At 35.6% G+C, this 12,101-nt stretch overlaps 2 protein-coding genes across 8 annotated transcripts; one reads left to right on the top strand and one right to left on the bottom strand.

The window, feature by feature from the left end:
• The first annotated feature begins 758 nt into the window (after positions 1–758).
• LOC105450271 (exocyst complex component 6B) lies at positions 759–6,821 on the top strand. Of its 6 annotated transcripts, none has more exons than XM_011690039.1 (15): positions 759–988; positions 1,076–1,289; positions 1,500–1,634; positions 2,085–2,250; positions 2,578–2,864; positions 2,960–3,062; positions 3,774–4,013; positions 4,090–4,257; positions 4,721–4,792; positions 4,886–5,020; positions 5,121–5,491; positions 5,570–5,804; positions 5,880–6,021; positions 6,321–6,507; positions 6,629–6,821. In XM_011690039.1, the coding sequence occupies exons 2-15, from the start codon at positions 1,222–1,224 to the stop codon at positions 6,750–6,752; spliced, it is 2,433 nt and encodes an 810-aa protein (XP_011688341.1). In that variant the 5' UTR covers positions 759–988; positions 1,076–1,221; the 3' UTR covers positions 6,753–6,821. The 6 variants fall into 6 exon arrangements, with proteins under 6 accessions (XP_011688341.1, XP_011688342.1, XP_011688340.1 ...); XM_011690040.1 differs by having other exon boundaries at positions 1,122–1,289; XM_011690038.1 differs by having other exon boundaries at positions 759–1,289.
• A 202-nt stretch (positions 6,822–7,023) lies between these two features.
• Positions 7,024–11,542, bottom strand: LOC105450272 (eukaryotic translation initiation factor 4B-like). Of its 2 annotated transcripts, none has more exons than XM_011690045.1 (12): positions 11,374–11,542; positions 11,005–11,133; positions 10,434–10,615; positions 9,627–9,734; positions 9,319–9,547; positions 8,952–9,203; positions 8,550–8,859; positions 8,317–8,362; positions 8,032–8,233; positions 7,839–7,941; positions 7,666–7,732; positions 7,024–7,594 (listed from the first exon to the last, which is right to left on the bottom strand). In XM_011690045.1, the coding sequence occupies exons 1-12, from the start codon at positions 11,525–11,527 to the stop codon at positions 7,526–7,528; spliced, it is 1,851 nt and encodes a 616-aa protein (XP_011688347.1). In that variant the 5' UTR covers positions 11,528–11,542; the 3' UTR covers positions 7,024–7,525. The 2 variants fall into 2 exon arrangements, with proteins under 2 accessions (XP_011688347.1, XP_011688346.1); XM_011690044.1 differs by having other exon boundaries at positions 7,839–7,944.
• Between the last annotated feature and the right edge of the window lie 559 nt (positions 11,543–12,101).

The raw sequence follows: 12,101 nt of genomic DNA on the forward strand, positions 1-12,101 counted from the left end.
ATTTTATTTTCGATTTTTTACCCAAAATAATTAATATGCAAACAAAATATAAATAGATGCAAAAATTAGCAAACGACTAGCAATCGAATGACGTATTCAAAATTATTGAAATCGTTAGTTCGACAGCTGGCTTCATACCGGTACTTTACGAGGGTGTCTCGTTCTAAGATTGAATACAATGCATGAAGCTGGGTGTGCCTAGAGTCCTAGATTATCAGAGAAGCGCGACCGGCTTATGGCAGTATCGCAAAAGTACTAGAAAATATTAAAAATAGGCGTCGAATGGCCAATCATAAGATTGATTTATTCGGCAGCCATTTATAATAGCGATAAATCAATCTTATGATTGGCCATTTGCGAGTCCAATCAGGACTCGTAACACCGGTCGCGCTTCTCTGATAATCTAGGACTCTACAAAGAACAAAGGCATTCCACCTCCATGTACTATATACTTAAAGAGAGAAGCATGCTTTTCTCTGTCGGTGGCTTTGAGTATATAGACATGGAGGGGGAATGTTGGCTCGAAAGCTGTGTCCAAGATGTGTGCGAGAGAGAAAGGTAGACGAGTAATGTTCGTCCTCTCTGCGCATGCGTCGATCATTTAACAGACAGAGAGGACGAAGTAAAGGCATTCCACCTCCAGGTATCTATATACTCAAAGGTCGGTGGTTTGATCCCACGTGATCGCTTTACGTCGAATATTACTACCTCCCTCACCTACCTTTCTACCAGCAAATGCTCCGTCCATATATTCCTACGTCAATACATATGAATACGAGTTTATGCCTATCCTTTTCTGAATTGATAGCTGCACTATAGTTCAAAGTTTATCTTTCTTCTTCTAATGTAGAAAGAGAAAGATAAACTGTGAACTAGTGCAGCCAGTTCAACTAAAAAGAACATATGCATTGAATGTTGCACTAGTGCAGCTAAGGGAAAACGCTACGAGGCTTCGGTTATTTCAGACATTTCAGTGTAGGACATGTAGGTTAGGGAAAATTATGATAATTATTATAAAAATTTTATAATATCAAATGTAAAATTGAAATAACATGATGATTCGCTGCCAATAAAGCCAAATACGAGATAAATAGAAAAGTCAAACTTAAACGTCTTACAAGGGTGAGAAACTTTGGCAATCGGTCTGTCCGACGAGCGGCCGTTAAAAAGGTGCGTCAAACTCATCGCTTGACAATTCTGTGAATTTGGAATTTGGCGAAGATGCAGCGTTACGACATTCTGATCCAGGAGATTGAGGGCATCGATGACTATCTGGGCCCGACATTCCGGTGAGTGAAATTAATAATTCGAGAATGGAGATTCGTTGATCAAAGTACGCGCCCACCCTATATCTAAATCCACCCCCTTTACGCAGATGCAACTATATCGCGCGTCATGCGCATATGCGCACTCGAGGGGGTGGTTTTAAAGAGGGGTGGTATTGTAGACACATCCACCGCCCGTATAACTCGTATTCCTCGAACGAATTTCTTGAGCAGATTTGCGATTGCGACGTTGTCAAAGATGTCGATTAATTTGTCACAAAGTCTCCTGTCATCGATGGTGCCAAAGCACGAGTACTTGCTCTATGAGATAGAGTCGACCGACACTAATAGTATAGGCCTTGTTTTCAGGTATTCTCAGGATGACAAATGGTTTTGGATCGCATAATTACGAAAACCAATTGAGACTTTGCTCGGACAATGCAAAGCTCAAAATCAGGACAGAAGATGTCTCAAAGACATCTAAAAGACATCTCTGAGATGTCTAAAAAAAACGTCTTAAAGATATCTTAAGTTCCGATTTTAAACTTTGTATCTGAGTAGTGAAAATAAAAATTGGAGCGTAAACCGAACTGTAAGAGGAGAGTAGCAGAAACGTAAACGAAGCTTCCGGGGAATAAAAATTGAGGCAACAAAACAGACAAAAAGAAGTGTAAATGCCATTTTTGCAATTTTTGCTCTTTAGAAGTCTTGTGTGTGCTTCTGTCACTCTCCCCTTATATTTGATTTACTCTCCAATCTTTATTTTCGCCAGAAAGGAAGATGATAGAAATGTGTCCACCACTTCTATTTATTTTGCAGAGCGATTTATGATGGCCATGAACATCAGAAATTTATGGAGAAGCTCGACGATCGTATCAAGGCTCACGACAAGGACATTGAAAGGATGTGCAATCATCACTACCAGGGATTTATTGACTCTATCCGAGAGCTCTTGCAAGTTCGCTCGCAGGCACAGCAATTGAACGTTAGTTTTATCTATGAAACTAATTAGCGACAGTAATATTTGATTATAATCCAACAATGATACTTTGTAATATTGCTCGTTTGTCATAACAATGACATAACTAAAAAATTACTATTTTTTAATTTAAAAAAAAGAATAGGAAATAGAGAAAAAAGGCAACATTAAAATATGTATTTTTATTTCTTTACAATCAATTACCTCAAAATTGTTTCAAAATTAATATTACAAAATTTTAATGATTCAAAAACATTCAAACTTATTTTATGTCGTTGTAACAAAAGAGCAATAAGATACTCTTTACTCAATTCAATTTTTATCATTATACAGGCAGAAATATTGGAGCTTGACAAATGCATCACTGCTACGTCTACTAAGGTGATCGAAAAAGGTGAGGAACTCGTGAAAGCCCGCAAAGTCGAGAGCAACATGGCTGCTGCTGTGGACAGTCTCACTATGTGCCTTCCTGTCTTAGCTGCGTACGCAAAGTTGCAGAAGCAGTTAAAAGATAAACGTTACTATCCAGCATTGAAGACGCTAGAGCAGTTGGAGCATCACGATCTGCCAAAAGTTACAAATTACAGGTTTTCTTCTCAAATCACGCAACAAATTCCACAGTAAGTTTGATTGAAAGAATTTCAACGAGTATCTTGCTTCTTTATATGCAATAGTTGTGGCAAAATATTATGGAATTGTCTTTCTTATTTTCTAGATTGCGCGAGAATATAAAGGATGCATCTATGTCTGATTTAAGAGATTTTTTAGAAAACATAAGAAAACATTCGCCAAAGATCGGGGAAGTTGCAATGAGGCATGTGAGTAATTTTTTATTTTTACTTAATATTTATAATTATAAGAATTTTTTAAGAAAGAATCGTTTAGTTATAAACTGATAACGATTTATCATAACTCCTTATTTTTACAAGAAAAATATGTTAAACTATTTTTTAACATAATTTCCGTTGATATCCAAACATTTTTTCTATCGAGAGATGAGTTTGATGATCCCCTCGTTGAAGATCTCTGTCGCCTTGAACCAGTCGGTGACAATTTCGGCGGAGGTATCTACTCAATAACGCGCATCCTCACATTGCTCAAAATATGGCAGAACAGTTGCGAAAGTTTTGGTGAAAGGTTTTGTACTATCCTCCGTACAGTCCAAACTTGACTTTCATCTTTTCCTCAAATTAAAGGAATTTTTGAGCAGAAAACACTTGCAGACCGATGACAAAATCCACGAAACTATCACCGGCTGATTCAAGGAATAGGCAGCAGAGTTCTTTAGGCGAGTTTGTTAGGCTTGTCTCCCGATCTAAAAAATGCTTGGATATCAATGGGGATTATGTTGAAAAATAGTTTAAAATATATTTTTGTTGTAAAAACAAAGATTTTGGTTTACAATAAATTGTTATAACAGAACTTATTTTTTATTTTAAAAATGATCCTCGTATATAATTTATATATGCTAGGTAAACCTATTATATAACTATGTATAATTTATCAACTTGGACAATTTTTTATATCAGACTGCTGAACAGTTAGCGACTGAGGCAGAAATTATAGGAAGGAAGAAAAAGAGATCTCACGCGAATCAGTCGAACGAAATTGAGGAGGAACTGAGTGCCCAAGATTTAATGGATTTCAGTCCTGTGTATCGATGTATGCATATCTATACCGTGCTCCGGGAAGGAGAAACTTTTAAAACGTACTATAGACAACAAAGAAAACAGCAAGCTAGACTAGTTTTACAGCCACCCATTAATATGGTAAATTCTCTTGTCAAATATTGCTATATTTGTACGTACATCTTGTGTTCCAGTAATAAGACATTCTTTTATATAGCACGAGAGTATAGTCGGATATCAGACTTATCTACACGGTATTATTGGTTTCTTTGTGGTAGAGGATCACATATTGAACACAGGAAATGGACTAGCCACTCGCGCATACTTGGACGAGCTTTGGACTATGGCCTTATCCACCATAGTGAATGCTTTGCGCACGCATTCGGTAAATTATGTATATACTATTATATAGACTATAGTAATTCCTAAGTAAGTACAAAAAATTAAAGGAGATATTCCATGGCTTTTAAGATTAAAAAAAACAAAGTTCTATGACCATATCCTAAGTTGCTTCGTTGAAAAACTTAATGATTACGCCCTTAGTGTAGAATGTTTCATTGATACTGAAAAATTGTACTTAATATCACATATACATACATCAAATTTGAATAAAATATCTCTAAGCGTTTTCCAAATTTTCATATTTTTTTCTCAACTTTGACACTCTGTATTTTAAAAACCAAGCAATTTAAAACATATGTTTATAAAAGATTTTTTTCTTAAAATAAGCCAAAGATTCATCCATTTTGTATACTTAGGAATCACCTTATATCTTATAATCAATATAAGAAAATTATAATTGATATACAATTATAATTTAATATGTAAGAGAATTTATACCTTTTTAGGCATACTGTACAGACGCTACGCTTATACTAAAAATAAAAAATCTTATTATGTTATTCAATACTACTCTAAGGGTGAGTAGCAAAGTGCCATTAATCTTTTATTGTTATACATATTTATGTATGCGTCTATAATTCGAATGATATTTTCCTATTATTTATGAACAGGATTACGGCTACTCTGTAGAACAGTTATGGGATCTGCTACAAGAAATTAGAGTTCATTACAACGAAGTGCTGATGCAACATTGGGTTCAAGTGTTTAGGGATATTTTGGACGAAGATAGTTTCTTACCAATTCAGGTAATGATCATTGATCAATGATCATTCATACTTGTGAAACAGTTAATCCCTGTGACTAAGGACTTCTAAATTATTTATTTACTCTGTCATCACGTTCCAGGTTACAACGCAAGCAGAATACGACGAAATTTTGAATCTTTTTCCTTACCACGACGAGGAATTGCGGAAGGCTAAGTTTCCGAAAAAATTTCCATTTTCTGGCATGGTACCGAAGGTCTACCAGCAAGTGAAAGAATTCATTTACGCTTGCTTAAAATTCTCCGAGGACTTGAACTTCACGCAGGCGGAAATTGATGAGATGATATGCAAGTCGACAAATCTGTTATTAACAAGAACTTTCAGTGGATGCTTATCGTCATTGTTTCGCAAACCATCCTTAGCACTTTTGCAAGTGGTACAAATTATAATAAATACAGGATATCTCGAGAAATCTACGAAGTATTTAGAAGAATTTGTGACTAATATTACTGGGTAAACATCTAATACATTATCATAACATTCTATCTTTTGTATGATCCATTAAGCATATTATGTCCAAATTATTTTTAGTACACCACATCAAGGGCAGTTAAGTTGCATGGGGGTGGAATCTGCCATGTTTCGGGTCGCACGAGACGATGCTGAAAAGCAGATTTGCGATAAACTGAAGAATAAGCTGGATGAATTTTTAGAGTTAGAGAATTACGATTGGAATTTGGCGGAACCTCAAGGACATGCCTCGGGATTCATTACAGATCTTATTGCATTTTTGCAGAGCACTTTCACGTGCTTCACCAATTTACCGGTAAATATTGCAATATATAATGCAATCATATGTATGTGATTTCCGAAATATAATAATCGACAATTAACATTTCAGGATGAAGTAGCTCAAGTGGCATGCAAATCCGCGTGTTCTCACATCGCTAAAGCCATATTAGGCATATTAATTAGTGAAGATGTGAAACAGATATCCATGGGTGCATTGCAACAGGTCAATTTGGATACGATACAATGCGAACGTAAATCTTTATGTTCTTTATTACGTTTTATTACAATACAACCTTGGCCATAAAGCACTCCCACATGTAAACGTGCTATATTTAACAAAAAATTAATTAAACAGTTTTATTGAAAAATATTTGTTTTTATAATAATTTTTATATTTTTAATATTTTGTCAATCCTCGTTTGATTTGTATTATCGTCTTTTCCAAGAAAATACAAATAAACTGCGAGTGCTTTATACTTGTGACCAAGACTATATATTTTTTATATATAATACTGTTGAATATAAAAATTCAAATTATTATAATTTCCAGAATTTGCTGCTTCTGAGCCAGTCGTCGGACTGCCAGAAGGAACATTGTTGCAGTACTTTTCGCAATTACGACAGTTACTAGATTTATTCATGAGTTGGGACTGGCCTACTTATTTTCACGACTATGGTCATGACTCTAGTAAATATGATTTAGTAACCCCGAATATGGCTGTGCTTCTGTTGGAAAAGTATGTATTATATATGTTATTTACTACTTTTATTTTGCGCGTATTAAGTGCATCGTTTTATTGACACATATATCCATATATATGTGTATATATATATATATATAAAATATATTTTTTTTAGGTTGAAAGAGTCTGATAAGAAAACGGTATTCTCTGTATTAAAGAAAAGCGAAAGAGATAAAAAGAAATTGCTTGAAACTGTATTGAAGCAATTACGTCAACTAGCACAGACTACTCAGCAATAAGAAGTTGGAATCAATGATGCAATACATACAATATATATAATATATTTTGAGAATAAATGCAAATATATATACTAATTTTTTTATATAGCATTGCAAAAACGTGATTTTTTACGAATATTTATTATAAAAATATATTTGTTTTCACACATACGAGTCCTTTAATATATTTTTTTATTATCAATCGATTTCATATTGTTTTCAATGTATATATTTATATAAGTACGCAGAGAGATTAATGTAGGGAGAAATAAAAATTAAAGTAGACGTAATATATATATATATTTGTGTATTCCCATATACTTATTTTAATTTCCTTCTATATTGGCATTGTTATATTACATGTAAACGAGTCACATATCGTACAATTACTGTACAGTGGATTAAGTATGATATATAAAGTTCCAATAGCTACACCTCATATACAGTGTAATTATTCTTGGAATCATACAAAAAGTTTGATGTGACTATTCGGCGATCACGAGAAATTTGCGACATTGCAGCTTAACAATGCCAAAATTTTTCGTGCCGAAATGTGTAAAGTAAATATATATAAGTTGATATAGAAATATAGTTATATTGAGAATATTAAAATATAGAGATTAAATACAAATCAACAATAATTCCAGTAAAGTAATACCAATAGCGCAACGCCTGGCTTACGACAAATCCATGCAATAGTAGAAGTAAAACAAATTATATATAATAATACGCATAATTGTGTTGCATGTGGCACAATTTAGTCGGTGTGTGATGCAAATTGTAATCAATTAAGACTATTCATCGATATTGTCGGGATCCACATCATCAGGTAGCATGGAATATTTGTTGGAAGCTACAAAATTCTTTAAAAAAAAAAAAATCTTTAAAATATCTATTCATCAATATTTGACATTAATTAATTAATTTTACTCACTGGAGCTTGTTCGTCCTTAGCTTTCGGCATTCTACTGATTTCATCTTTCTCTTTGTCTCTACGATCCCTGCAAATAATGACAAATAAAATAGAGATAAATGCAAATCTCGCGTGTATACGCGACATATACTATTATATAAGAAAAAATAGGTATTTTGTTCTGTTAATAATACTTTTCTGCCGCACGAGTATCCTTCTCAACGGATTTCTGAGGTCCTTTGGATATCGGTGGTCCAGAGCGCGAAGCTGGCGATGTTTTCGATCCACTTTGCTCTTCTACTTTAAAAAATATTTGTCACAATTATCCATGTCTGTGCCGAATAAAGAAATTTTGTAAGAGTGTTTAAAAGCGAAAGAAAAGTTTACCAGCACAAGTGGGAGTTGGTTGAGATCGTGGCGCGGATCTCTCAACCCGAGCACCTCTGTCTTCTTCTGATCGCCAAGCCGGCCGCCCTCTTTCCTTCTCTTTCTCTTTCTCTTTCTCTTTCTCTTTCTCCTTCTCTTTCTCTTTCTCTTTCTCCTTCTCCTTGTCCTTCTCCTTGTCCTTGTCTCGGTCGTCCCGCCCTTCCTGCAAATGGAAATTACTTAAGTCACGACTTTTTATAGTTACAAACGCATTTGTAACTTGTGTTCAAAGTATAAAATACTTACGCCATTACGTCGACCCCAAGTGCCGTCTCTACGATCCTTAGTCTCCCTGGAGAGAAAATGCATCAAAATTTTTAATAAAAACGAACATATTCTTACAAATATAATGAAAACAACGTAGTATCTTCGATGTGAAATGACATCATTTTTTGTTTGATAAAAATTTCAAACAATAATAATTTACGTTAATGTATAATCTAACAATTTCGAGATATTCTGTATTATATCATACATACGCCTCTTCTCGAGAACGTGATTCCGCGTAAGACTTGGCGAGACGCTCCTCTATCTCTCGTTCACGGGCAGTGGTATCTACAGGTTTCGCAGCACCGAAAATATTGGCCGCTGGCACGGGCGTGGCAGCTGGTGCTCGTTGAGTCGATTCCGTACTCGTCGTTGATTTCGATTCCATTGTGGTATCCTTACCTGCCGAATCATTATCTGCCGGATCCTTACCTGTCGAATCCTTATCTTCCGCAACTACGATAGGCTCGACGGGTTTCGTGCGAGGTTGTAGGTTCAATTTCGGTCTTTGCCGTGTCTCGGCTAAGTAATCACAATCAAACGAAAATATCGGTAATTGATTCAGAGATACGATATCTCTCATAATGTTTTATCAAACAATTGTTCATACTTACGCGCAGGTTTCGCGTCTCGATCTTGCCGACGATCGCGATCCCAATCAGAATCACCATAATTACGACGTGGCCCGAAACTGCTGCTCCTGTCCCCGTCCCTGTCTCTGCTTCTCCCTCTATCACCAAAACGATTCCAGTCCCTGTCTCTGTCCCTGCTGTCATCTCTAAAGCTGCTCCTCTCTTTAAAAGTAGATCCTTTATCATTGCTGTCTCTCTCACGCCACGCACCTGGCTTGTTATCGTAATCGTGTCCTGTTCAATGAGAAAACGTTTCTGTATTGTAAGACGATCCTTCGAGAGTTTGCTTCTATCAAAACTTTCGTTTCTCTCCGCAAAAATATCAAATTTGATTTAAAAATCTACGCACTTTCCCTGTCATCTCGCCGGTCTCTGTTGTCAAACCGGTCTCTATCGTACCGACTGCGATAGGAATCTCCGTCCGACAAATCCTCACGCGGTCCGCTTCTCCAGTCGCCGGACGTGCGCTCTGGATCATCGTAATTGTCCCTACGGCTATCTCTACCCATCCTACCGCCTCGACGATCATCATTACTGCTATTCGAGACTTCAATTCTCACTCGTCTCGTCTTAATCGTCTATATGAAAAGACACCAAACATTGTTTTCAGCAGTTTCTTTCTTTAATCATAAATGCCATTAACCACAATTTGCTTACCGTATTTGTCATAGAAAGAGCATCAATTAAACTCTGACGATCCTCGAATTCGACATAACCATAACCCTTGATCTTATTTGCGTCTTTTGGCAAACGCATATTTGAAATCTGCATATAGAAAACGCATAATTTGCAAATAATTTGTGAAATAAAAAAAAATTTTCATATTTGATCGTGTTGTCAAAATGTACAATTAAGATTATAAGTGTACTTGAGAAGCACTGAATAGCTCAATTAGAATAGCTGCGCGATAAATATGCCCAAGTTCAATTCCTGGGCCCACTATTCGACATATTTAAGTAAAAAACACTCTACATTATTATCCTATTAAAGAAACTCAAATATTTATGTTTCAATAAAACCAAAATTAAAAAATATTGAAAGCGTTCATTGAGACTCCCTTATGTACAATATAAATAAAGATTTGTTTGGAATATTTAACTGTGCAGAAATCATCGCTTATACCAAATTGATAAACCATGCAATCGTTATTACATGCATATACAACTAGAGTAAAATATTAAATATTCTATGTAAAAGGATCAAAACATCTGTTATAATTAGTACATTAAGTAGCTTTATAATAAATTTTGTTTACCATCACAGTTCAAAAAAGATTATTAGCACGTTACACCTAGCTTGGCTCAACAGCTCCATTATCGTTATAATTAAATATTCTCTTTATATAAAAAAAACACATTAATAGAATAAAATTGAAAACTAATATTGTAAACCATGTCTTCAATCCTTTAAAATGTGATATTATGATTCTGATTTATTGAATTTGGGTAATAAAAAAAATCGAACCTTCATATCTGCAAAGAAATCTGCCAGGTCTGTTTCATCTACATCATATGGCAGATTACTTATGTAGGCTACATAAGGAGGATTTGTAGGAATATTTTCCTCGTCAATCCCTGGTCCTCGTGCAGCCCTTGGAGCAGTCGGCAATACAACTGGATCTTTGCTACTCCTTGATGAAAATCCTTCTGCAAAGTTATCGATATAATAAGAAACTAAAAATATATATTTTTACACTATTACATGTACCAACACCAACTATTTATCACAAAGGATTGTAGCTTCATTATATTTTAATATTATTCTATTTCATCTATTACATTGTAAAAAAAAGATTATAGCCTTATTACATTTCATCTTACTATATTGCAATTTTTAAATAGTAAAATAATTTTTTATATTTTGCACAAATGCAAGAATAATGCTAACATATGATTTCACAGTGCATGAGGTCACAAATATACTTAATAATTGGCATTATCTAACAATAATTGACATAATCTAACTTTTTTTTTATAATACCACGACAATCGATCGTCTATTTCGAACTGGGACAAAGGCGATACCTCCGACTTACCATGATCGTCCTCTACATCATCTGCCCAATTAGACGATTTTAGAGGAATATTAGGGGTCGGCCCGTTTCCGTCAGCCAAGAATGACCACAGGTCGACGGTCACCCCCTTCTTCTTCTTGTTCTTTTTGCCTGCAAAAAAAACGTACGCAAACGTATCGTTAGAGGAGCGTATTGTCGCGCCCCGTGTCGTAAGCGCGCCTAGCAGCTCGTGCAATATCGAAAGCATGGTGACCACGTCGCGTAATGTTTGGTTAGGTGCGAACGTGTGGAGGCGAGAACGGTCGGCGCGGACGACGATCCGGGATCACCCCGGCCATCGGAAAAATCGCTTTCCACCGGGACTCGCTGTCACGCCAACTGAGAACGTACCTGAGGACATGGTAACGATTGAGAAATCCACGGAATTACGTGCCAGGCCGTGTCTACGTACACCACACGACCACCCTCGCAGAATCCGTGAAAGCGTGGACTCGCAATTAACGTGAGATATAGGCTGCGAATGTGCACTGGGATGTAACGCCATCTTCTGGATGGTGCCGAAATTTACTAAAAGATTTGTTCTGAAAGTTCCTAGGAAACGAATTCTCTAATTGGATGTTCGGATATACTATTGACTAAAAAGAAGCAGGGAGTCGATTTATATGTCGTATTTCAAAACGAGATGAAAAAGTGAGCAAAATCACTGTAATAGTTGCAATTTTATTAGTCAATACCTAATAAATTTGCTCACTTTTGTAATTTTCATCTTAATTTAAGATACACAATCGACCCCCAGGCCTTCAATTGCGTATTTTGAAATAATGTGAAAATTACAAAAGTGAATTTTTAATTTCATTGGCCAATATTTTGTAAATATGCTCATTTTTGTAATTTTCACCTCGTTTGGTGCGTTCCTTTTGGATGCTCATGCGTTGTAAGCGCTCACGCTTATAAGCGTTATTTTCTGCCGTTTCTTTTGAAATTTAAGTGCTCATACGATTGTCAGCAAAGCCGTTCTCTTTGGCATTTGTGAGTGACTATGAGCGTATCAGATGGCAATTGAAAATGATATGATTGTTTTATATAATTATGTTAGCAAATGTTGGATGAGCACACGT

Source organism: Wasmannia auropunctata, unplaced genomic scaffold (assembly GCF_000956235.1).
Source record: "Wasmannia auropunctata unplaced genomic scaffold, wasmannia.A_1.0 LD336064.1, whole genome shotgun sequence".
NCBI lineage: Eukaryota > Metazoa > Arthropoda > Insecta > Hymenoptera > Formicidae > Wasmannia > Wasmannia auropunctata.